This window comes from Entelurus aequoreus, linkage group LG05 (genome assembly GCF_033978785.1).
Source record: "Entelurus aequoreus isolate RoL-2023_Sb linkage group LG05, RoL_Eaeq_v1.1, whole genome shotgun sequence".
Taxonomy (NCBI): domain Eukaryota; kingdom Metazoa; phylum Chordata; class Actinopteri; order Syngnathiformes; family Syngnathidae; genus Entelurus; species Entelurus aequoreus.
In genome coordinates, this window is record NC_084735.1 from 75681964 (window position 1) to 75709178 (window position 27215).

Here is a 27215-nt window from a genome sequence, read left to right on the forward strand (position 1 = left end):
AAATTAGCGTGGAAAGAGGTGAGGGAGTGGGTGAGGCAGAGAGGCATCGGGGAGACAGAGTGGGCGGGAAAGGCCTTTGCGTCGCCATGGAAACTAGGAGCTATCCGCCGATTCCGCGTTCCTTCCCCGCCCGCCAACACCCTTCCCCTCCCATCTTTCCATCTGTCTGTCCAGCAACACACCACACCCCTCTCTCACCTTTCCACACCTCCCCCAAGCCTCTCTCACTCACTGCATCAACCACACCCCGCGCCAGCCTCGCCCTCTCAGCGGCGGCCTACGTTTGTTTCACTTCCAAAGAATTTTCCTCTCCTTTATTCCTTCAATTAAGATGAGGTGCAGTGGCGGAGGCGGCGGCGTTCAATCTGTTCTTTCCTGCCTGCACTTCACAGTTCAACAACGCCGCCATAAAATGGGTCACCCTGTCTTTGCCTCGCAATTAATTCATGCTGTCTCCGACTTGGCTTGAATGGAGGCCAACGGCAGGAAACACGATGCAACGTCCACCATAAAAACTCCAAAACAACATTTAGATGATGTTTGCAATGCACCGTTCGTTTGTTTAATGGAACTACCTAACCCAGTTCCATAACATTTGACATCCAAACCTGATTTGAACTCCTGTCTCTTTAAGATCACCTGCTCAACCCGGGAAAATCGGTGTCAATTAAATAGTTTCAGTGAACAATCACAGCACAAAAGCATGAATTAACCAGATTATTATTATTCTACAATAGACCTTTTTATCTTATTGTTTGATTGAGACATTGACATTTTCTTTATATTATCATTATTATTTTAACCCTACAAAACACATTTCATTAATTACTTGCAAATTAAAAAAACAAACAAAAAAAAACAAGTTAAAATAATTTATAACAATTTGTATTTTGTATTTTTGGTGATACTTATAAAATTTTAATGAACTCTATTTTCCTGTATGATCATTATTATTTAACGTTTATAGTTATTATCAGACTTTCTATTGTAAATAGTTTGATTGACTGAAGACTTTCTATTTCAAAAAATATTTTATTGAGTTTTTTGGTGAAGATTTTAGTTATTGTACAATTCAATATTTTGTACACTATTATGGAAGGTTGCATAGGACGTCACATCCGTTTTATTTCTTCGCGGCTTAATTCACACGATGGCCAAGCGGCTTGAGCGTAGGATTAAAACAAGTGAGAGTGAGTGCAGAGTTTGACCAGAAAATGCCGTATTGCTGTTTTGATCTTGGGCGTTCCAGTCGTTCAAATAGAGATAGGAAATAGCTTTCATATAGTCCAAAAAGAAGTGGCTCATGTGCGTCTAAGAAAATGGTTCTTAAAATATCACTTTTATCATCTTGTGCAATACAATCGGACCACTTTGTAAAATGTTTGTTTGAACATTTGATTTTTTTGAGAAACTTTCTGTGATGCAATCGACTTCATTCTCTACTCTATTAGTAGTGTTTGTGAGCAGAACTACACGTAAAGAAAGGACAATAGATCACATTAGTTTGTGTTCTTTTGTGGTTGCTATGCCTAAATATAACTACGAAGACCTGCTTGTACAAATAAACTAACGTTGTGTTAAGTCCTGGTAATAAATATTGTGATTGTTGGTCCAATCCACCATATTTTCATTGTCCATTTTCATAACAGAAACTATAAGCTTTGTTGTTGTTGTGCAGGAAAGCCAAGTGCTTTACTCGACACAAATGACCACATTGTAGCGTTTGTTGGTATTTGTTGGCATCAAGAAAATATCCTTGATAGTATTAATGAACTAGATGAATAAACCACTCGTATGCTCAACAGCATATACACTACCGTTCAAAAGTTTGGGGTCACCCAAACATTTTTGTGGAATAGCCTTCATTTCTAAGAGCAAGAATAGACTGTCGAGTTTCAGATGAAAGTTCTCTTTTTCTGGCCATTTTGAGTGTTTCATTGACCCCACAAATGTGATGCTCCAGAAACTCAATCTGCTCAAAGGAAGGTCAGTTTTGTAGCTTCTGTAACGAGCTAAACTGTTTTCAGATGTGTGAACATGATTGCACAAGGGTTTTCTAATCATCAATTAGCCTTCTGAGCCAATGAGCAAACACATTGTACCATTAGAACACTGGAGTGATAGTTGCTGGAAATGGGCCTCTATACACCTATGTAGATATTGCACCAAAAACCAGACATTTGCAGCTAGAATAGTCATTTACCACATTAGCAATGTATAGAGTGTATTTCTTTAAAGTTAAGACTAGTTTAAAGTTATCTTCATTGAAAAGTACAGTGCTTTTCCTTCAAAAATAAGGACATTTCAATGTGACCCCAAACTTTTGAACGGTAGTGTACTGAATCTTGGTATCGCTCGCAAAAATGAGACAAAATAATTTTAATTTTCCTGAGGGAACTCTGCTGAAGGAATCAATAAAGTACTATCTATCTAAAATATACTTCACATCATAAAAACAACTGCAGACATGAATTGTAGATTAAACTAATATTTGTAGCAAAAATCAACTGCAAACAAACTTATCATCCTTGTTTTCATTAGCGTCACGATCACAGCAGCACAGCAATCGTTATGTCAATCAAATATGTTAATTAGTCCAATTTTGTCCTTCACGGATTAATGCTTAATTTGTGGACCCCTCAGATGTAAAGACATGATGTGCCTCCAATCTTTTCTTCTCTATATACCACAAGTATCAAGTGAGGTAGCAGTAACGTCTTGGTGATGATAAATGGTTTAAATAATTTAAAAAAATGTTTTTCTTAAGACTGTATAAATTCATTCGTTGTGAGTTCAAACCCCGGCCGAGTCATACCAAAGACTATAAAAATGGGACCCATTACCTCGCTGCTCAGCATCAAGGGTTGGAATTGGGGGTAAAATCACCAAAAATGATTCCGGGGCGCAGCCACCGCTGCTGCCCACTACTCCCCTCACCTCCCAGGGGGTGATCAAGGGTGATGGGTCAAATGCAGAGAATAATTTCGCCACACCTAGTGTGCGTGTGACAATCATTGGTACTTTAACTTAACTTAACAAATCTGCACTGATGCAGGTAAATAAACAGTAGCCTAATGGGGATCTAAACCATCGCCTGAAACACAGAAGTCCCCGGATGTGCCTCCAGGTCACGTGATTGCAATCCACCTATAGTATGTTTGATATTGTTATTTGTGATTTTTTTATTTATCTAAAACATTATTTTGTTTAGTTTTTTGGTGCAGATTTTAGTTGTTATTGTACAATTCAATATTCTGTCATCTGGACACTATTATGTTCCAGTGTATGATTAATACTTTTATTTGTGATTTTCTTTTTAGATTTAAAAAAATATTTGTATTAGTTTTTTTGGTGCAGATTTTAGTTGTTATTGTACAATTAAATAGTCTGTATACTATTATGTTCTATTGGATGTTGGATATTTTTATTTGTGATATATTTTAGATGTAAAAAATATATATTTTATTGAGTTTTTTGGTACATATTTTAGTTATTGTATTCTCTACACTATTATGTTCTATTGTATGTTTAATATTTTTTATTTGTGATTTTTTATTTTTTTATTTAAGAAAATATTTAATTGATTTTTTTAGTGCAGATTTTGTACAATTCAATATTCTGTACATTATTATTTTCAATTGTATGTTTAATATTGTTATTTGTGATTTTGTTTTTCAGATGAAAAAGAGAAAATTTATTGTATTGAGTTTTATGGTGCAGATTTTAATAATAATACTACATTTTATTTAGTATAGCGCTTTTCAGAGCACTCAAAGACGCTTTACATTTTAGTTGTTATTGAACAATTAAATAGTCTGTATATTATTATGTTCTATTGTATGCTTGATATTTTTATTTGTGATATATTTTAGATTTAAAAATATATATTTTATTTAGTTTTTTGGTGCAGATTTTAGTTATTGTACGATTCAATATTCTCTACACTATTATGTTATATTGTATGTTTAATATATTTATATCTGATTTTATTTTATTTCTTTACATTAAAAAAAATGTGTATTGAGTTTTTTGGAGCAGATTTTAACTATTGTACAATTCAATATTCTGTACACTATTATGTTCGAATATATGTTTGATATTCTTATTTGGGATTTTTTTTTAGATTTCAGAAAATATTTAATATATATATTTTTAGTGCAGATTTTATTTGTTATTGTACAATTAAATATTCTGTACATTATCATTTTACATTCTATGTTTAATATTGTTATTTGTGATTTTTTTTCAGATTCAAAAAATTATTTTATTGAGTTTTTTGGTGCAGATTTTAGTCGTTATTGTACAATTTAATATGTTCTATTATATGTTTAATATATTTGTATCTGATTTTAAAACATTTTTTTGGGTTTAAAAAAATATCTTATTGAGTTTTTTGGTGCAGATTTTAGTTGGTATTGTACAATTCATCATTCTGTGCACTATTATGTTCGAATGGATGTTTGATATTTTTATTTGTGATTTTTTTTTTAGATTTAAGAAAATATATATATATTTTTTTAGTACAATTCAGTATTCTGTACATTATTATTTTCAATTGTATGTTTAATATTGTTATTATAGTTGTTATTGTACAATTTACTAATATTTTTATTAGTGATTTTTTTTTTTTTAGATTAAAAAATTTAGATGTATTTTATCCTTTAATATTTCTTTAATTCAATTTTATTACAATTTATTTTTATTCTCCTAGATGATTGGTTGCAAAAAGTCCCAGGGGTTATTTGTAAACACACACTTAAGTTACCGTTCCTTGCCAAATAAAACCTCATGCGTGAATGTTGCAATGCAGTATTACTCCATGGGCGATAGTACAACAGTATTCACACAGCCGGGGCTGCTGCAGAGTGCAAAAACTCATTGGTTTTCAGCTCCTGTCATAGCTGTTTTCTTGCTACAGGAGCAAATCAATAGGTCAGGAGGCGAGAAAAACACTGTATGTTGCCGCGGAAGGCTGAGGAAGAATGGGAGGAAGATGAACTCCAACGCCAAACACGTGATTGTCAATGACGGATCCAGGCGGGCGCTTTACGTGACTTGTAGGAACATCTAGTTCAGCCGAGTGTGACGATGGACACGGTTGATATATATAAAAAAAAAACTAAACCAACAGCTGGCTTCCATATAAACCACATAGCAGGCCGCCCCTCCCATAGCGCACCACACCCCGTGTAGCGCCCCCACCCTCTCGGCCTGGCTCACCACCCACCTGTTAGCAAAGCACGGCCCAGCTCAACAATGACGTTGCCTAATCAAGACTTAGCAGTGTTGATTCCCTGGCTGCTTAGCAACGTGCTTGTCCGCGCCCACATAGGGCGCATGGACTCTACCCTGAAAGTCAACCGCTCCACCTCATGTTAATGAAACCAAGGGAAGCGCATAGAACATGTTCTAACAAGAATTTAGGGAGATTCAGCACAAAAACTAAACAGCAATTAGTAAACATTTGACATTTTTAGCAGCGCTGAAATGACCATAAATTGTGACAAAATGTAACAGAATTGGGCGGAAAGTGGTCATGGGTTGTGTTTACGTTACGTTTTTTGATTCTTCCACTGAGGCCGTGTGTAATGTGAACAATGTAACACCACTTTTTCCAAATTTACAGATCCTCATCTAAATTCAGTCTTCCTCCGGCCATGCGCCACCCCTTTTAAAAGTTTATTATTTATTTTTTTTGCGTAAATTTTGGGGTTGCTAAATCACGACAGTGTGACGTGCCGTGCTGTAAAGTGCTGCGGGGTTTGTGCGTTTTTAGATATGACACCAGTCATTACAAAAAAGGTCAAGAATCACTTCTGAATGCATGAAAGAATTCGGAGAATCGATGGCGTCCGCGTTGCACTCCTGGTCCCTCCTCCCTCGCCACTCATCGCCATCTTCCCCAAAAAGGGTAATCAGTAAAACGCCAAAGTGGAAAGATACATTTATATGTATTTTTGCATCGTTTTATGCATACAAAACTATAATTAGGCTCCATAAAATGGGTTTTGTCTTAATATTTATTGTGTTAATTTTTGTGGGGAAAAAATTGCATCGATTTTTGTACAATTTGGTCTTCGCCGGACCTCCTTGAATGGATCACCAGCAAAAACCGAGGTACTGCACTTTTTGGAATTTTGCCTATCGCTGACAATTATTATGCGAGACAAGAACACTTTTTTTTTTTAGGATATTAAAGAAGATTAAAAAAACGCTTGGAAGATGCGGCTAATGGTAGTTACCTTCAAAACCCTCTAAAACAACTTCAAAACCCTCCATCAACCTTTTATATACACACTGCAAGTATATATATATATGTATATATATATATATATATATATATACATATACATAAAATGTATTAACAGACACGTTCATAATGTGTAATATGTTCAATATTACCTGTTATGTGATTACAATGATATCCGGGACGGATTTATTTCGTGCATTGATTTCCGTTTCCATAGCAGCGCACTTCTGACTTATGGCAACAAATGTGTGTTCCTACTTCCGGATACAAATGCTTGTGTGTAATCATGGCAGACTTGGTAACAAACAACTAATATGACTATTTTTTATCGTTTTGAAGCTGAATATACAGAGGATGAACTGCTGCTTCTAGAAGCCAGCATGGAGGCAGAGTGAGAGACTTTGGAGCAGACGGAAGTCGAGAGAGTGAGGTCGGCGTGACACAAGGCTACAAATGTGGAATCTGGAGCCAAGCTATTTCGACACAAATGGAGTGCTCACCCAAATAAACCGGGAAAAAACATCCGTGGCCAGCTGGACCAAACGCACAACTGTCGATCGAGTGAGTCACACTTTAAATATTGATCATGATACACGCAGCACGTCATGCCTGTTAATACAACTACAGTACATACGCTGTCTGGCTAGCTGTGTATAAACAATATGATTGTAACATGATTGTTCATGTTTTTCAGTCAGTACAGATTGGTGTCCTATCGCATTGTGTTGTGTATTACAAACTCAAACGCAGAAGCTAGCTTTTCTCTTGCCATAACTAGCTTTTACGGCTAAGCACGCCGATGTGTTACTACGCTAGAAAAAGAGTTCCTTAGTATTCGCTCTTACAATAACAATGTCGCTACAGCTTGGTTATTGTACAGGTTACAGAACGTAAATGAAGTATTGTTGACGTTTTTTGAACGCATTTTGAAAATGATTTAGAGGTACAATTGATTTCTCCTATTAGCTGCATTGCTAGCCATCAAGAACGAGGTAGAATGCAAAAAAAAAACAAAAAACTTTTTTTCTTATTGTCTCTCACAATGTTTGTAAACGATAGGCAAAATGTTTTAAAAAGTGCAGTCCCCCTTTAAAGTCCACTATTTTTGAGGTGGTACTTGGTGTAAAAAGTTAGAGGGACCACACTAAATCATTGTCAACAAGTGTGCGTCAATACTGCGGCTCGAGCCAAACATACACGCGCACGTAAAACTGCCACAAAGGGTGACGCCACTTCCTGGAAGCGAGCGATGACGTCATCGCCCCGCAACAGCAAAGGCGTCGGCTGCAATTTCTGCCTAATCTTTTCCTTTTTTTTGTGTTTTGCCTGCGCGCTCTGCCCTCGCCACGGTTTGAGTCGCTTTAGCGCACACACAACATGCTAGCTCCTGGCTAAAGTGCGAGGCCTCTAACCTCTCATGACACAAACACGCACACGCATGTGTGTGTGTGTGTGTGTGTGTTGTGGCCTGTTGTCTTGTTGTGCATGACTGCTCTTGTTTGCTGGAGGACTTGTTTGTGTGCATACATCAGTGACACACACACACACACACACACAAGGCCTTATTGTGTGTTTGTGCTAGAGAGAGAGAGAGATTACAGAGCTATTCAGTTTGCTATGCTGGTCGGTATTCAGTGTGTGTGTGTGTGTGTGTGTGTGTGTCTTTGGCTGAAGTGGCGAGTTAGAAAAAGAGAGGGTGGGGAGGGGAGGTGCAGGGCGAGATGGAAAGGTGGAGGAGGGAGGGTGGGAAAGGGGGAGGGTCTTTCAGGCAGTCTTTTGGGCAACTCCCGCCAGCAGAGCCGCGGTTGTCATGGCGACGGCGCGCCGAGCGGAAGCACAGCCTCCCTTCGACATATCCTATTAGGGCGAGAGCGAGAGAAGGGGAGGAGGAGACGGGGAGAGTGTGCGAGTTTGAAAGAGCGAGGAAGAAGAGGTGAAAGACCGTCGCTGTACAGTACTGCCGCAAGGCCGCGGGGGGGGGGTGACCTCTGACCCCTCAACGCGGGTTTAACGAGGCTAATGCAGCCGGTTCGATGAGCTCTTCTTTACTTGCTAAACCAGGGTTTGATAGCACAAATACAAGACTGGGGTGTGCACGGTTGCTTTTCCACCTGCTCGGTCCCGCCACTTCAAAATAGTTCAAGTTAAAGTTAGAAGTACCCATGATTGTCACACACACACACACTAGGTGCGGCGAAATTATTCTCTGCATTTGACCCATCACCCTTGATCACCCCCTGGGAGGTGAGGGGAGCAGTGAGCAGCCGCTGTCGCCGCGCCCAGGAATCATTTTGGGTGATTTAACCAACCCTTGATGCTGAGTGTCAAGCAGGGAGGTAATGGGTCACATTTTTATAGTCTTTGGTATGACTCGGTATGACTCGTTCCGCGTAATACTGGAAAAAAACACACTGCCTTGTACGAGGGGTGCCACCATTAGTCGACATTGTCGACAGTCCAATTGGTCGCCGACAATTATATTTGTCGACAATAGTCGTGACGTCATCACGACATTTCCTCCTATTTTTTGCTGAAGACATGAATACCTTGCTCATTTTGCAAAGCGGACCTTGTTTTTTATGGCAGCACATCTGTGATACGCGAGCATTTAAAGCAGGGGTGTCAAACCTACGGCCTGCGGGCCGGATCAAGCCCGCGAACAGGTTTTATTGTTTATTGAATGGATCCCCATTAGCTGACGCCGCTAGACTTCCTGGGGTCCATATAGGTAACCTGACTCTTGCCAGATCCTTGTAGTTCGCTGAGCTCCACACAAGGATCTAGGACAGTGGTTCTTAACCTTGTTGGAGGTACCGAACCCCACCAGTTTCATATGCGCATTCACCGAACCCTTCTTTAGTGAAAAATAAAATGTTTTTTTTCAAATTCAAGACAAAGTTATATGTTTTTGGTAACACTTTAGTATGGGGAACATATACTAAGTAACAAAGACTTAATTTAGAGTTATTTGGTTAGGTCCAGGGTTAGAGGGTTAGGGTTATAATAAGGCCAAATGCTGAATAAGGCATTAATAAGTACTTAATAATGACTAGTTAAGAGCCAATATGTTACTAATTTGCATGTTAATAAGCAACTAATTAATGGTAAATACTCCAAAGACATGCACCTGGGGATAGGTTGATTGGCAACACTAAATTGGCCTAGTGTGTGAATGTGAGTGTGAATGTTGTCTGTCTATCTGTGTTGGCCCTGCGATGAGGTGGCGACTTGTCCAGGGTGTACCCCGCCTTCCGCCCGATTGTAGCTGAGATAGGCTCCAGCACCCCCCGTGACCCCAAAGGGAATAAGCGGTAGAAAATGGATGGATGGATGTTCCCCCTACTAAAGTATTACCATGTTTTTCTACTGGTGCATAAAATGAACCGTGCATGAACATCACCTTGTTCAAAGAACAAAACCAACACAGTGCATAAACTCACAACAAATTACACACCTGCAAATCAGTGTGACTTCTGCTGTTGCCGTATCCGTAATACGCCGATAGGGAGAAGTTTTTATTTACACGATGAGTCGGGTGTGTCTTGACCTCTGCCGAACCCCTGAGCCCGACTCACCGAACCCCTAGGGTTCGATCGAACCCAGGTTAAGAATCACTGATCTAGGAGTTCTCAATAGGAGATGTATTTCAGAAGGCGGGGCCTTGTAAAAAAAATCATTGTATGTGATTGGATAAACCACCTGTCCGTTATCTTGAATGACGTGCTACTTCAACCACTCGCATGGAAATCGACCCGTGACGCTGATGAGAGCGACGCTGGGAAATCCAAACCCGGTCGGAAGAAGAACCAAAAACATCCTTGCCACCAATAAAGGCCTTCAAAACCGTTCTCTGTTCATCTTTTAAATAATTATTATTCGATAGATTCGACAAAACAGTTGCAATACCAAATCAATGTCAGCACACGCGTGCCGCCATTGTTGTTTGAATCAAACAGTCGCTTTGGCGCTACGTCACATATATGAAATCCCGCCCGGCGATCCTGATTGGTTCATTATTTTTTGCTATCTTGAAGGAGTTTGCAATGCCTTCGAGCCCAGACCCTTGTGTGGAGCTCAGCGAACTACAAGGGTCTGGCGAGAGTCAGGTTACCATATAGGACAGACCTGGGCATTCTGCGGCCCGCGGGCTGCATCCGGCCCTTTGTGCGTCCCTGTCCGGCCCGCGTGAGGCCAATTATAAATTACAAAATACATTTTAAAAAAGTATCTATGTCGAGTGTGCAATACAACGGTGCTGCTTTTGTTTTGAAAATCGTTATTTGTATTACTTCCGTGTGGACGTATGCGTGTGCGTGATTGTGAGTGAATGTGAACAGCTGCAATCGCAAATTACAAAATAAAGTTGAAAAAACATCTATGTCGTGCGCGCAATACAACTGTGCTGCTTTTATTTTGAAAAGTATTATTTATGGGCGTGTGTAACCTGCGAGTGAAGGTGCACATGCAGCGACAAGTGATGCACGCTTTACACCCGAGACGCTAAAAAGAGAAAAGTTGATGAGGAATGGCGTGTTTTCAACAAGACATGGACTGCCAAGCAACGTTCCCTCTAAGGTGCGCGCCTGCGCAATTGCGCACTGCTCAAGCGTCCGCTGCGCGCAGCAAATATATGCCGCGCACCAAATCAAATCCCATCTGAATTCTAAACAAAATAAACATATTTATTCTATGTAATTTTGCAATGCAACTTTGAGTGACAGTGACAACAAGCGGCCCTAACGGTGTTCGTCAACACCGTTCAATTGAACACCGTTCAATTATTGTAACGTCTATCGAGATGCTTCGAGGACAGGAATTATATCCATCACTTTATTGAGCAAAACTGTTTATATTCGGACATAACCACACCAAAAACATTAATAAAACACTTCTATCTGGAAAAACTAGTCATTTTCTGCCGTACAAACCAGGCCAAAAGCAACTTGTCATCTGTCACCAACACGCATACCACTAAGCCACTGGTGCGTTTATGGCCACACAAAAAGTCGGACAACTCAAACACCACACAAAGTTACACTATGACTCCTCAGTCATATGTGTGCTTATTTTACTGTCATTTATTATTAATGTTAATTTATTTATATTAGTCATGGAATGCTGTTACACACACTATGTTGAAGTATTACTATTATTATTATTATTATTATTATTATTATTATTATTATTTATCTTACGGTATATATCAAAAATAATATTGAGCAAAATTGAATTGAAATATTGTGGATGTGGCCCTCAAGCAGTGCTCGGGTTGCTCATGCGGCCCCCGGTAAAAATTAATTGCCCACCCCTGATATAGGAGCATACAAAATAAAAAAATACAAAGAATACATACATTACCAAACATTGTACAAAAGAAAAGTACAACATAAGATAAAAAAGCTAGTTAAACCAAGTATTAAAAATGAATGTCGTGTGGGCAGCTGCAATAGGTGTATATTCAAAGCTGTCTTGAATGACAATTTACTTTGTAAAAGATTAATGTGAGATGGCAACCGATTCCAGAATGATTTATATCTATACATGACTGTATGTTTGAGGAGATTAGTCCTGGGAGCAGGAAGTGCAAAATAGCCATTGCTGGTATTCCTTAGTGTCATGAATATGTGTGTTAGTTGATTTTAAAAACTGTTTGTAAAAGCAATCTGGTGATTGATCTAACATGATCGTTCTAAAGAACATAAGGAGACTACAATGCATATTTTGTTCAACAGATAACCAGGACAGGCGAGAATGCATATATGAAATATTAGTGCGCAAAGAACATTTTAGTACCAGTCTAGCTGCTCTGTTCTGAACAAGTTGCAGTTTGTTCAGGTCAGACTTAGTCGTAGCGGACCATATTATAGGACAGTAATGAAGATGACAGAAAACCAAGGACTGTATGACTTGACCCTTTGTTGAGGATGTCAAGTAGGTGGAGCACTTCCTGACCATGGCTAAACCGCTTCCCATTTTCATTAAAATACCATCAATATGATCGGACCAGGGCGGCACGGTTAGTGCGTCTGCCTCACAATACAAAAGTCCTGGGTTCGATCCTGCGCTCGGGATCTTTCTGTGTGGAGTTTGCATGTTCTCCCCGTGACTGCGTGGGTTCCCTGCGGGTACTCCGGCTTCCTCCCACCTCCAAAGACATGCACCTGGGGATAGGTTGATTGGCAACACTAAATTGGCCCTAGTGTGTGAATGTTGTCTGTCTATCTGTGTTGGCCCTGCGATAAGGTGGCGACATGTCCAGAGTGTACCCCGCCTTCCGCCCGATTGCAGCTGAGATAGGCTCCAGCAGCCCCCGTGACCCCAAAAGGGACAAGCGGTAGAAAATGGATGGATGATCGGACCATGACGGTTGACTGTCTAATAGCACACCAAGCAGTTTAGCCTTTTTAACCTGTTCAATAGGTATATCTGAGGTATATCCGGCCCACGTGATGAGTTTGCCAAGTATTAAAATGAGCTGCTTTTTTTTTTTTTTCAAAGAAACTGCTGTTCTAAATGTGTCCACTGGATGTCACAATAGCAATTCTGTTAGGCAAGCAGACGGTTTATACCTTTTTATAGCTCTGGATTGATACGTGGACATGACAAAGGAGGTATTTCAAACCTAGAAGAGTTTACTTGTTGTGTTTTTTGTTCAATCCCAGAGGGACTGTGACTTAAAGTTCAACCCTGGCTTTGTAGATACACTGAGACGAAGTCTAAGCTCGTTGTGTTTTTGAAACTGCGCCAATTTCCTCAGAATTTTCAACAAACTTGAAGTGTTTTGTCCAGAAGATTATTTGTGATTTGTACGTTTTCATAATGTGCCTGTTCTATTTTTGGCCAAAGTAAAACAAAGAAAACAACCTGGAGTTGTCTTTATTTTTAAGTTATCGTGCCATAATTTTGGTAATAGATTTTCCTCCATGCGGCCCCTGAGCTAAAATGACTTTGACACCCCTGATTTAAAGGGTAACTGCACTTTTTGGGGGGAATTTTGCGTATCGTTCAAAATCATTATGAAAGACATGACGATGGATTTATTTTTTTTAATGCATTCTAAATATTAAATACATTAGATCATTCTGCTTATAAAGCCCCTAAAAAACATCCAAACACCTCCATTAAGGTTTTATTTACATGATGTAAGTATAAGTGTAATGTAGTAAGAGGCACATTTATAATAACATTTAATATTTACATATTTTGATTATTTTAAGCATACGCATCGCATTAATCTCAAAAACACAACGCGTTTGCTTTTTTTTTTCCTTCATCACTGATTATTACTCACTGTGGACTTCATAAGAGCCAACGAACATAATAAAACATCACTTACTGTACAATGTCTGCTGTCATTGTACAGTGAGTCCTTCTTGTTGTTTTGAAGGCCATCAATAGTCTGGCCCCAGCATACTTGGCTGATATTTTAACTGTTCGCCACACACCAAGGAATATGCGCTCATCTTTACACACATCTTTGAAAGTACCAAGGACTAGACTTTAAAAAATAGGATGATCGTTCTTTTTCCGCATCCGCACCCAAGTTATGGAACTCCCTCCCACCTGAGTTGCGAGCCATCACGGAGCTAGAAGCTTTTAAATCTCAACTAAAAACATATTTGCTTAAATTGGTTTTTAACAAACAAATGCTATAAGTATTTATTATTACTGTTTTAAAACGTGTGGTTTTACTTGCTTTTAACTTAATTGTCCTGTAAAACATTTTGTGCACCTTTGTGATGTTGTAAGGTGCTATACAAATAAACCTTGATTGATTGATTGATTGATTGTCATTAGGATGCTGACTGCTGGGATGTTCATATATTCCCATTCAGATGAAAAATGGCTCAAAATAAACGCGCTTTTCGTGTCGTTCTCACCAGTTCCAGGGTCCCATATGGTGGTCAAAGTGTCCCAACTTGTCGGATTCTATTCTCAGCCATCTACTTTTCAGGTAAGATGCATGATTTATGATCTACAATAAACCTACAGGGAGCAGGGAAGCGAGGAAGCAGCAAACCACTCAATGATGCAAACATAGGGAGACACGGTAGTGATTACGTCGCCGCTTTAAATAGTTTGTCTGCCTTAGCGCTTATAATAACAATATCACTAATACTTGGTTAATATTCAAGTCACGAAATGTAAATTGAGTATTGCTGACGCTTTTTAAATGGTTATTTATCTGATTTTATGGGCGCAATATTGGCTTCGCTGAAAGCAAACTTTGATTTACGTTTATTTAATATTTACAATGCGTAAAAAAAAAAAAAAAAAAAGATCTGTCGTCGTGTCTGTCGTTTTACCATGAATTGATTACGTGGACCCCGACTTAAACAAGTTAAAAAACTTTTTCGGGTGTTACCATTTAGTGGTCAATTGTACGGAATATGTACTGAAATGTGCAATCTAATAATAAAAGTTTCAATCAATCAAAAAAGTGTCTTTCATAATGATTGTAAACCATAGGCAAAATTCGAAAAAAAAGTTTAAAGTAAGGCATGATGTCGAACGTCTGGAGGGAGGATGCGGTCTCAACCTCAGTAAGAGTGTTAGCTTGTACCTTGCTAGCTAGCTAACAAGAGTGAGACAAAGTTGTGTGAAATATAACTTCGGAATCAATTAAAGTACCTTTTAAAGCAGCCGAAATTTGCAATGCATTAAAAAAAGGCACTTTAACAATCGAAAACCGCACACATACACACAGACAAGCACCAACGCTGAGGTATCATAAGATTAAACATACAATTTATTAGAAAGCTAACATGTTAAGAAATAATCAATGATAAAATTCTATACATTGAATCTATTTGAGTGCTAAAACTGCCAGGAGTTAATCAATAGTCAATATACTAGTGTGCAGCTTTGTAAACATCACAAAATGCTTCTTTTCTTTTTAAAGGAAGTTACATTTGGTGTTTTGTTGTTTGTTTTAATTGCTGAAGAACAAGGTAGTCTTGTATTGGCCTATTTCTTACAGAGTTAAAAAGGCAAATTTTCTCAGAGAAGAGACTGAGGGCAGCGAAAATGTCAGACCACGACACGCTAACAAACAACTAAAAAAGAAAGAGTGACTCCTGTATATATCTTAGAAGTTAAGAGAAAATATGTTATAACGGGGCACCCAAAGGCAGCAAGAATGTCATAACAAGACACGCTACCAAGCAACAATAGCAAACAAAAGTTAGGAAGGCAAGTTTTATTAGAGAGGAGACTGCGGGCAGCATGAAAGTCAGAAAGAGATATGCTAACAAGCAACAACAATATAGAAAAACAAGGCAGTCTCTTATTTACTTTTTTTCTTACAAAGTTAAAAAAGCCAATGTTTATCCTAGAGGAGACTGAGGGCTGCAAGTATGTGCTTCCCCTGTATTTTATTCTTACTTAAAAAGTTCAGAAGACAAATTGAATCCAAGAGGAGAATGAGGAAAGCAAGAAAATAGACAGGCAGCAATAAAATGTTGCATCCTTCGGGAGACATAATTGGGGTCTTCGGTATTTACGAAAAAAGACAAATTTGACCCTATCTAAAAATCCACAATTTGTAAAGACAAGAGTGCAAGGCAATGGTGCCCACCGAGAGGATCTGCTTCCTGGGGACTTTTTATCTTTGGACAGGAAACTCTACTCCCTTCTGGTCCAGCCAGCAAGGCAGCCAGCCGCAAGGGCGTGGCTAACACATTGGAACACACTGCTTAATGATCCCTTACGCAACGCTACTCCACCCAACCCCCACCGCCTCGCCCTTCACTAGCCCAAACTCAACCGTGCCACAACACAACACTCCGGGGACCCCTTCCCCCGAACCACTCCTACACTTGCGGTCATGTGAACGCACCAAATTCCTCGTCTTCAAAATAAGAGGTGTTTATTTTGTCATAGCAGGTGGACGGCCATTACTGTCGTATAGTCCTTTGACCTTGTGACCATTTCCCAAACAATTACAAAAGCGCCTTTTCAGCACATTCGGTCTGACAAACGTCTCCAGTGTTGCATACCAGATTTCACGGTATCTCGGTCATATGATTTCTGTAGTATGTCATAGAGTAAATGAAAAAAGGGGCATAGTAGTGAGCCCTGGGGAACTCTTCTGACTGTATGGGCTCATTGAAACAAAGTGGTGTGTGTCTTGGAGCTCAAGAGGCCAGAAGTGTAACATATTACAAATGTAATATTGACCAACAAAAGACCTCTAGATTTTAATAGTGGTTCGTCAAAGGTGTAATATTTATCCACAGATATAAGACTAGTATTAAATTGTTTCTTGGGGACGGCGTGGCGCTATTGGGAGAGTGGCCGTGCCAGCAATCTGAGGGTTCGTGGTTCAATCCCCACTTTCTACCAACCTCGTCACGTCCGTTGTGTCCTTGAGCAAGACACTTCACCCTTGCTCCTGATTGGTCGTGGTTAGGGCCTTGCATGGCAGCTCCCACCATCAGTGTGTGAATGTGTGTGTGAATGTGGAAATAGTGTCAAAGCGCTTTGAGTACCTTGAAGGTAGAAAAGCGCTATACAAGTATAACCCATTTACCATTTCTTGAAAGATGGCTTAATGGATCAAACAAAAAAATTTAAGAAACGCTTCCTTGGCAATGAAACACTCGATCAGAACAATTCCAGCTAAACAGGGTGTGTCCATCGAAAACACACCGTCACACAAAATACTGTCACGATGTCACCACACAACATTGTGGGTAGTCCACGAGACCGATTAGTTGAACCCATGCTAAAAGACAAAAACAAAGAGGAATGACCATCGGAGAATGGCTTCTGTGGTTAGGTCTTACTACCAAATGCAAAATCCTGCCACCACACAACATTGTGGGACACATGGAGGACCGCCTATAGTGTGCCACTTTTTGACAGGAAGTCGGGAATTGTTTACTTTCCGTATCATTGACATCCCGAATACGCTCTGTTGTTACCATGAAGCGCTGAAACCGCCGTGTTTGTATGTCACAGACAAGTTGAGACACTACTCCTTGAACGGTACTGAAGGCGGTCATGTGGAAAAAAATGTGTGAGCAGTTATCTTAATAATGATGTTGATAAGTTGGCACCGGGGAGGACAGGGTGCTTTTGGAAGAGAGGTGCGGCAACAGGGTGGTAAGCAGAAAGGTGCAGGGAGGTGACGATGAATTGAGGGTGTTGTCTTTAAGACAGGTTGTAATTAGAGGCCAACTCTTGCCAATGCCTGACACTAGATTTTAATCATATTTTTGGGAAAAAGATAATGTCCTCTAATGTTCTGTACTCCTGTTTCCATGGCATTGGAAATTACGAGAGACTAATGGAATTTTATCTGATATATATACAGTACAGGCCAAAAGTTTGGACACACCTTCTCATTCAATGTGTTTTCTTTATTTTCATGACTATTTACATTGTAGATTGTCACTGAAGGCATCAAAACTACGAATGAACACATGTGGAGTTATGTACTTAACAAAAAAAGGTGAAACAACTGAAAACATGTTTTATATTCTAGTTTCTTCAAAATAGCCACCCTTTGCTCTGATTACAGCTTTGCACACTCTTGGCATTCTATCGATGAGCTTCAAGAGGTAGTCAACTGAAAGGGTTTTCACTTCACAGGTGTCATAGTTGTGATGCCTTCAGTAACAATCTACAATGCAAATAGTCTTGAAAATTAAAAAAAACGCATTAAAATGAGAAGGTGTGTCCAAACTTTTGGCCTGTACTGTACACCGGAAGACGTTGACCTGGCCCAACTGGTGAAAGAGAGTCTATGTTGTTGGTTTAGGATCCGTCTTTTGGAGAAACAATGAAGCAACAGCTTCTTTTACGCAGAGACACCGCAAAATGTATAAAAAGGATTAAAATGTGTTTTATTGGCTATACATCAGAAGATGTTGAACTAGACTGATCAATTTGTGGGCCGCCAAGTATGTTGAAATAATAGCTTCTTTTACGGAGGAATCTGGCAAAATGTATAATTGAAATTAAGATGCATTTTATTGGCTAATTATTGGAAGATTTTGACCTAGCCCGATCGCTTTAAGGTGGCTGAAAGACGTTGAATTGATAGCTTATTTTACATAGAAACCCCGCAAATTGTATGAATTCAATTGGAATGATTTTTATTGACTATACTTTGGAAAATGTTGACCTAGCTTGATGGCTTCGGAGGAAGCTAAGAGACGTTGAATTTATAGCTTCTTTTATGTAGAAACCCCGCAAATTGTATGAATGAAATTACAGTTTTTTATTGGCTATATATCAGAAGATGTTGACATTGACCGGTTGCTTTGCGAGACGTTAAAGGACGTTAAAATAATATCTTATTTTAAGGTAGATATCCGGCAAAATGTATACATGAAATTAAAATGCTTTTTATTGGCTATAAATCGGTAGAGGTTGACAAAGCCTGGTCGTTTTTAGGTACGCCTTAGTAGATTTATTTATAAAGAGAGCCTTCAAAATGTATAAATAAAATGAAAATGCTTTTTATCACATATACATCAGAAAATGTTGACCGAGCCCACTCGCTTTGAGGGATGCCAAATATGTTAATTCAATAGCTTATTTTACGAAGAGCTGCCGCAAAATGTAGGAATAAAATTGAAATGCATTTTATTTGCTAAACATCGGAAGATGTGGACCTAGCTTGATTGCTTCGAGGGACGATAAAATAATATCTTTTTTTACGTAAAGATCCCGCAAAATGTATAAATAAAATTAAAATGTTTCTTATTGGCTATACATCGGAAGATGTTGACATAGCCTGATTGTTTTTAGGGACGCTAAAAGACGTTAACTTAGTAGAAGATTATTTTACGTAGAGATCATTAAAAACATATAAATACAATTTAAATGCCTTGTATCGGATATATATCAGAAGATGTTGACCGAGCCTGATCCTTTATCAGACGCTAAATACGTTGATTTCATAGGTTATTTTGCATTGAGATCCCATAAAATGTATAAATTTAATTGAAATGCGTTTTATTTGCTAAACATCGAAATATGTTGACCTAGCTTGATTGTTTTTAGAGACGCTGAAAGGCGTTATCTTAGTAGATTATTTTATGTAGAGATCATGAAAAACATATAAATCGGATATATAACAGACGATGTAGACCAAGCCCGATCGTTTATCGGACGCTAAATACGTTGATTTAATAGGTTATTTTACATAGAGATTCCATAAAATGTATAAATAGAATTGAAATGCGTTTTATTTGCTAAACTTCGAAAGATGTGGACCTAGCTTTATTGCTTCGGAAGATGTTGACCTAGCCCGATCACTTTGAGGGACGATGAAATAATATCTTATTTTTATGTAAAGATCCCGCAAAATGTAGAAATAAAATTAAAATGCTTCTTATTGGCTATACATCGGAAGATGTTGACATAGCCTTATTGTTTTTAGGGACGCCAAAAGACGTTAACTTAGTAGAAGATTATTTTGCGTAGAGATCATTCAAAACATTTAAATACAATTGAATTGCCTTTTATCGGATATATATCAGAAGATGCTGACCGAGCCAGATCTTTTTTCGGACGCTAAATATGTTGATTTAATGGGTTATTTTACATAGAGATCGAATAAAATGTATAAATAGAATTGAAATGCGTTTTATTTGCTAAACATCGAAAGATGTTGGGCTAGCTTGTTTGCTTCGAGGGACGCTAAAAGACGTTGAAATAATATTTTATTTCATGTAGAAACCCAAAAAATTGTATGAATAAAATTAAAGTGCCTTTTATCGGATAAACATCGGAATATGGTGTCCTAGCCTGATTGTTTTTAGGGACGCTAAAACATGTTAACTTAGTAGAAGATTCTTTTGCGTAGAGATCATTCAAAACATAAATACATTTTAAATGCCTTTTATCGGATGTATAACAGAAGATGTTGACCGAGCCCGATCGTTTATCGGACGCTAAGTACGTTGATTTAATAGGTAATTTTACATAGAGATCAGCTATATGGAATTGAAATGCATTTTATGTGCTAAACATCGAAAGATATTGGCCTAGCTTGATTGTTTCGAGAGACGCTACAAGACGTTGAAATAATATTTGATTTTATGTAGAAACCCAGCAAATTGTATGAATAAAATTGAAATGCCCTTTATCGGATAAACATCGGAATATGGTGACCTAGCTCGATCTCTTCGAGGGACGACTGAAAGACGTTGAAATTATAGCTTCTTTTAGCGTTAGAAGACTTGAAGGGTGGAACATTGCAAGAGTGCAAAAACTGTTTGATTAATTGACGCTAGCTACAATGTTTTCATGTGAAAGCACTTGCAAGTCCAAGCATGATGGGCGAGTGCCACACCCGCCTGGCCACACCCACCAACCCACACTTTAGTGTGTTTAGCCCCGCCCCCTGCTCACCGTGCACTCCATCTCCTCTGGCTCTGATTTGATCTGAACCGAAGGCATGTCTGTCCCCGCCTCCTCCACCTCCTCTTTTTCTTCTTCTCCTCTTTCTGCCTCGCTTCCGCCTTCCTCCTCCCCCGCCCGAGGCCCGGCCGTGGGCTCCGCGTTCTCCTCTCTCTCCTCTTCCTCCCGCGCCGGAGACGGCGGCGAGGGCGGCGGCGGTTGCTGCGTCAAGGCGCTCTGCTTGGTGGCCGGTGTCCTCTGCTTCTTGTGGGCGCCGCTCCTCCTCTGCTTAGGGGTGGACTGGCACTAAAGGAGAGAAGATGGAGGAGAAGGAAGTGAGAGGAGGCGTGGAAGGAGCGGTCACAAGGAGGGAAGGGGTGGGGGATGTAAGGTAGAAAAAGTTGCAAAAATGGGGGAGTGAATTACCTCTATCAGCTATACAGAAGCCCCTCCCCAGAATCAATGTGTTGAAGTAGAGGGGTGGGGGGGTCAACACGCACAAACAGTTCAAGAAACTAAGTAAAAAGCAGCACAAAGTAAAACAAAAAAGGGCCTAATCCTGAGCACTGCCACTGAGGGAATGAAGAGCTGGGGAGAAATAACTGAGCGAGAGAGCGAACAGGGAGGAGTAGTCGTGAAATGACCCCTCCCTCCCTTTCAGCGGCAGGCGGGCGGACACACCCTTTTCTGGAAGGCCCCACGCACACAAACACACGCACAAGAGGTGTGGGGAGTGGCCTTTTTTTTTTTTTTTTTTGTCCTATCACACACACACACACACACACACATTGACATATCCACGTTTTTTTACTCCTGAAAAATGATTTCTTCAAAAAGTTACAAAAAAAAGTAAATGTGCGGGGTTTGGTGATGTTTCAAAGGTCAAAACAACTCGATTGGAATTTGTTGCAACAAATAGGTGAATACTTTTTTGATGTATATATTTTGTCCATATGATTATATTCATATTCACACCGAAATAACAGGGGGAATCAAGTTTGGCTTTTCAAAAGTATTGCATTTGTGATTATTAATATTTTTAAGATGATCCAATAAACTATAATAAATGCGATGTGATACATGATAGAATATTTTTAGAAGACCTTTTTTGGAAGAAATGCAGCCCATAGTGCTTCACAGACATAAAATACACGAAATAATTAGCTATAAAATCAGTTAAGAAAGTTAGAAAAATATATATATATATTTATCCAGATTGCACTAAAATATATTTTTTCAATTATTGTCACTTTTTAATATTATTTATATTGTATTTATTTACTCACACCCAAACTACAGCCAAATGTGCGCCATATTAGTAAAATACTTACAATGTACTTAAAAATTGCGATCAACATCTGTTTAAAAAGGTTGTAAAAAAAATCCATATTGATTTAGACTTGCACCAAAATCTACATTATTTATTATTAGTTGGGTTTTTTTAAATAAATAAATGCAATGTTTTTATCATATGAGAACTACAACCAAAATTGAGCCACATCAGTACATAACATAACCATTTGTTATCGATATTATTTTTTAAAAGGTTAAAAAAAAAATCTGTTATCCCCATTTGCCAAAATCTACATTTATGACTAGTATGTTTTAATTTTTTTATTTATTTTTGTAATTTAAAAATGTGTTTATATACAGTACAGGCCAACAGTTTGGACACACCTTCTCATTTCAATGCATTTTCTTTATTTTCATGACTATTTACATTGTAGATTGTCACTCAAGGCATCAAAGCTATGACACATGTGAAGTGAAAACCTTTTCAGGTGACTACCTCTTGAAGCTCATCGAGAGAATGCCAAGAGTGTGCAAAGCAGTAATCAGAGCAAAGGGTGGCTATTTTGAAGAAACTAGAATATAAAACATGTTTTCAGTTATGTCACCTTTTTTTGTTAGGTACATAACTCCACATGTGTTCATTCATAGTTTTGATGCCTTCAGTGACAATCTACAATGTAAATAGTCATGAAAATAAAGAAAATGCATTGAATGAGAAGGTGTGTCCAAACTTTTGGCCTGTACTGTATATTTTATTTGTACAACTCATACAAGAACGACAGACAAACTTGCTTTTAACATACAATGTGCAAGAAAATTGCGATTGTCTGTTTAAAAAGTTGGTGGAAAAAATAATTATTCATCCAGACTTGAACCAAAATCTACATTATTTAAACTAGTGTTTGTAAATAAATGAATGCAATATTTTAAAAACTGTAATATTATTGTTTCATACAAGAATGATAGCCACATTTGGTTTACGTCAACAATGTCAATACAATGTCCATAAAAACTGTTCAAAAACTTTTAAAAAATCCAGATTTTGCACCACAAAGTATTTTCTTAATGAATCAATGCAATATTTTTACAGCACCTTTTATGTAAGAACTTTCACCCGAAGATTTTTGACATGAAATTGCTCTAAAAATAGGTTAAAAAAGGCTGCAAAAAATCTACTTTAATCCAGATTGGCATCAAAATCTACATTATTTATGTCTAGTAACAAACACGCTCAACCCTCAGAATTATGAATGGGTGCTGAATCTTATTATAAAATGTGTACAAAATACAGGACGGCACTCCAGAGGAAGAAACATATGTGTGACAATAACGACTATAATTGAAGTGCTGTCCTGTACCTTTGGTACAAAGTTGTTTAGTGTTTAGGATAATACTGCGATGAAACAAACATCCAAACACTTTTGCTGAGTCAGACATTTCCTTCCCCGTTAAGACCAATTGCAGTTTTTTTTATCCATCTGTAAAAAGAGGTCCTGTGAAGTAAACGCACATTACCTACTAAGTAGAGTGACAGCACTGAAAGTAAGAAAGAAGTCCTTGGCTTTTAAATTATTGACGTGCTGAAATGTGAGCGGCATTGTAATGCTGTACCCGCGGCTCGGCCTAACTGCTGGTGCCTCGGCAAATATCGCAAAGATAATATAATACATGCGCTTTCTTGCAAAGACTTGTGATTTAAAGTCATTTTTCTTTCTGATTTTATAAGAGGTTTCACGACACGCTACTGTATATAGGAAAATATGGCTGATTTATTCATGATATACCTCCAATGCACTTTTTGCTATCATTTCAGTATGAAATAAGTCATTATTGCAATAGTATTTTTACACCAAATTAGCTGACATATGTTTTTGCCATAGAGTGTCGCCACGTGACTCGGCTCTAGTGGATTCCACCCCGAGGTGTGGCCTCAGCCAATCAGCTCGGGGTGTGGCTGGATGCATCCGCTCTTCCGTTTAACCACGCACACACACTGGTCTCTCTAGGGCCATTGTGAAGGGACAGAGCCCCCTCTGTGTTTCTAAACAAAGGTAAAGGCCTCTCCACACCACACCTTTCACCCCCCTCCAACACAAATCGGCAATGACTCGAGAAGATACAGTATATACAAAATAGATATTTGATACACAGTAATCTTATAAATAATAATTGTATTTAAAAAGGGAAATACATCTTTAAAAATGTACATACATAAGTGAAATGTTAAAGCAGTTTAGGTGAAATATTTTTTAAGTTTTTTTTTTTTTCTCTAAATAATTCAACAGGTTTCAACCCTTTTGAATGACCACATAAAACACAATGTTTATCAGCAAAATAAATCAATAAAACCTTAAATTTAAATTTGTCTAGAATAGTGATAGGTGACATTTTTTTTTAAATTATAAATAATTCTAATAAAAATAATACAGTTAAGTCTGTGTTAAGTGTTTACATTTTTCAAAACAAACATTTTTAAGCAATCAAAAATGGGTAATTGGAAGATGAAACACAATGTTTTATCCTCGAAAATAAATTAATAAAAAGTCAAATTAAAATATCCAGAGTAGTAAAAAATAAATAAATTATAAATAATAAGTCTGTTTAAAAACTAGCATAATTGCATTATTATTTTTTTTAAGTATATAGTTGTGATTTTAAAGTCGTTTGGGTTTGGTATTTTTTGAAAAATAAAAATTTTAAGTCATCAAAAATATATATGTTTTTTAACTTCTGAGAACTACGGGAAAAAAATATGTGTGTGTGTGTGTGTGTGCGCGCGCGTGGGTGCGTGTGTGTGTGTGTGAATATGTATGTATATGTATACATGTACATATACATTATATGTATGCATTTACAGTACAGGCCAAAAGTTTGGACACACCTTATTCAATGCGTTTTCTTTATTTTCATGACTATTTACATTGTAGAATGTCACTGAAGGCATCAAAACTATGAATGAACACATGTGGAGTTATGTACTTAACAAAAAAGGTGAAATAACTGAAAACATGTTTTATATTCTAGTTTCTTCAAAATAGCCACCCTTTGCTCTGATTACACTCTTGGCATTCTCTCGATGAGCTTCAAGAGGTAGTCACCTGAAACAGTTTTCACTTTACAGGTGTGCTTGAAGCTCATCGAGAGAATTCCAAAAGTGCCAAGGTGTTTTTCAGTTATTTCACCTTTTTTTGTTAAGTACATAACTCCACATGTGTCACACACACAGTAATGCAATACATACAGGAGAGTGACATGTGAAAATGTGTTTGTATAAATGATTCTAACTGGAATTTGACTTAAATATTTGTATAAAAGATCAAAGTATTTTAGTTGTAAAAAAATACGTTTAAAAAACTAAAGCATGTGATCACTGTGTCAAAAGGCAAAAAAATTGCCCCTTTTTGGGGTTGTTGTTCCGTCCAAGTGTTTTCAAACTGATGACCTCATTGTTGCTTATTCTCTAACCTGATCAGCCAATTGTCACTGCTTGCCACGTGTCCTCTCTATCTCTATCCATCTTTATGGCGAGTGACATCATGAATAAAAATGGCTCCTCCAGAAGCCCTTATCGCCTCCTTCAATGTGTGTGTATGTGTGTGTATTCAACCAACGGATCGAGTGTAAACATGAGTGGGGGCTGCAGGCTGGGTAAGACATTGGCGGCATGAAATAAAACTTTATTTTGCAGGGGCAGAAGCGTAGTGTTGACTGTGATAGGTGAGCGTTAGGAGTTTGTACGCTGCAGTCGTGGAAGGTTAATTCTGTACATTTTTAGGGGAAACTTTGACATTTTTTGTATCAAAACCCCAATTGAAGGGTTTGATAGCGTAAGATGGAAGCAGTTGTTGGCCATTAACACTTGGACACCCTGATGTTTGGCAATTCAGACATTTATAGCCATGGTAAGCCAATTCTGTTTGCAATATTTAAATTTTAGACTCTTAATGTGACTGTCAACTTTACTGTCCCTAAGCTTGCCAGCAAGTAAGGTCTTATTTCCTTTGAAGCAAGATCCTGAAACCAGCTGGAAGTCATAGACCCAGTAATGAAAAAGGTAAGAAAACACAACAGGGTGCGGTGAAGGGGTTGGAGAGTCCCTACGGTGACAAACCACACCCAGTGAATAGAAAGCCTAGCAATGTTGTCAAGCTGCTATGATCGGAAATGAACAAAAGATGAAATCAATTGTCACCTATTTCCATTTGTTCCTCGTCCAAATGTAGCAGAAAATCATCCAGATAAAACAACTGGATGACATTTTGCCTGTTTGTTTTAGAGCTCTCAAAGTGGAAAGGATTTAGAACGATAGCTTTAACATTTGCATCGAAATGCTAAATATGTAACTGTGATATCGAAGGCTGACACTGTGAGTCACAATCAAAAAATACAGTGGAACCTCAGTTTATGAACTTAATTGGGTCTTGGACATGGTTCGCCAACCGAAAAGTTTGTATAGTGAAGCAGTCCCCCATACGAATAAATGTAAACATGAATAGTTGGTTCGAGTCTCGACAAGTCCCTTAGACTTAGACTTAGACTTAGACTTCCTTTTTATTGTCATTCAAATTTGAACTTTACAGCACAGATAAGAACAAAATTTTGTTACATAAGCTCATGGTAGTGCAGGATAAAAAAAACAATAAGGTGCATGTATAAATAATATATAAATATATATATAAAATAAATAAATATATATCAATAAGTAAATAGATTACTGTACAGATAAATATATTGCACTTTTTCACATGCGTCCACGTTTATGGATGTATGTTATATTGTCTTTTTTATTCCAGCGAGGTAATATCCATTTTGGGGGGAGTTGAGGGGATAATTTAATTATGATGCGTTCAAGAGTCTTACGGCCTGAGGGAAGAAGCTGTTACAGAACCTGGAGGTTCTGCTTCTGAGGCTGCGGAACCTCTTTCTAGAGTCCAGCAGTGAAAACAGTCCTTGGTGGGGGTGGGAGGAGTCTTTGCAGATTTTCTGAGCCCTGGTCAGGCAGCGGCTTTTTGCGATCTCCTGGATATTCTAGTAAATAAAAAATGCACATTTTGTATATATATACTCAGGTAGTCACCACTAGCGTTAGCACAAATTAGCAGAGTGAGGTGATCCTCCTCCTTTACTTTAATAAAGGTCAGCTGTGGCATATTTTTCGGTCTCATCACAAGCCCCCTTCGCTGATAAAATCCTCGAACTGAAGGTGCCGCAAGCCTGAGGCTAATTGGCAAAAACGGTAGTTCAAAGCGGTTGTCTAGCAACCCGATGCTATAGTTTGGACACATTTAAAGTTTTTCTGGTCACACAAAGTGAACTC

The 27215-nt window shown here is 38.3% G+C and overlaps 2 protein-coding genes across 4 annotated transcripts in view; one reads left to right on the plus strand and one right to left on the minus strand.

Moving 5' to 3' along the window:
• klf8 (Kruppel like factor 8) overlaps positions 1–27215 on the minus strand; it is a 100760-nt gene that overhangs the window by 20784 nt on the left and 52761 nt on the right. For both annotated transcript variants that reach the window (XM_062048925.1, XM_062048924.1), the window contains exon 2: positions 20618–20911. In XM_062048925.1, coding sequence (XP_061904909.1) covers positions 20618–20911 — 294 coding nt within the window. The remainder of the gene's footprint in view (positions 1–20617; positions 20912–27215) is intronic.
• Positions 1–27215, plus strand: part of rbm41 (RNA binding motif protein 41) — an 88254-nt gene that overhangs the window by 2395 nt on the left and 58644 nt on the right. For both annotated transcript variants that reach the window (XM_062048920.1, XM_062048919.1), the window contains exons 2-3: positions 6590–6811; positions 14134–14204. In XM_062048920.1, coding sequence (XP_061904904.1) covers positions 6704–6811; positions 14134–14204 — 179 coding nt within the window. In that variant the 5' untranslated portion in view covers positions 6590–6703. The remainder of the gene's footprint in view (positions 1–6589; positions 6812–14133; positions 14205–27215) is intronic.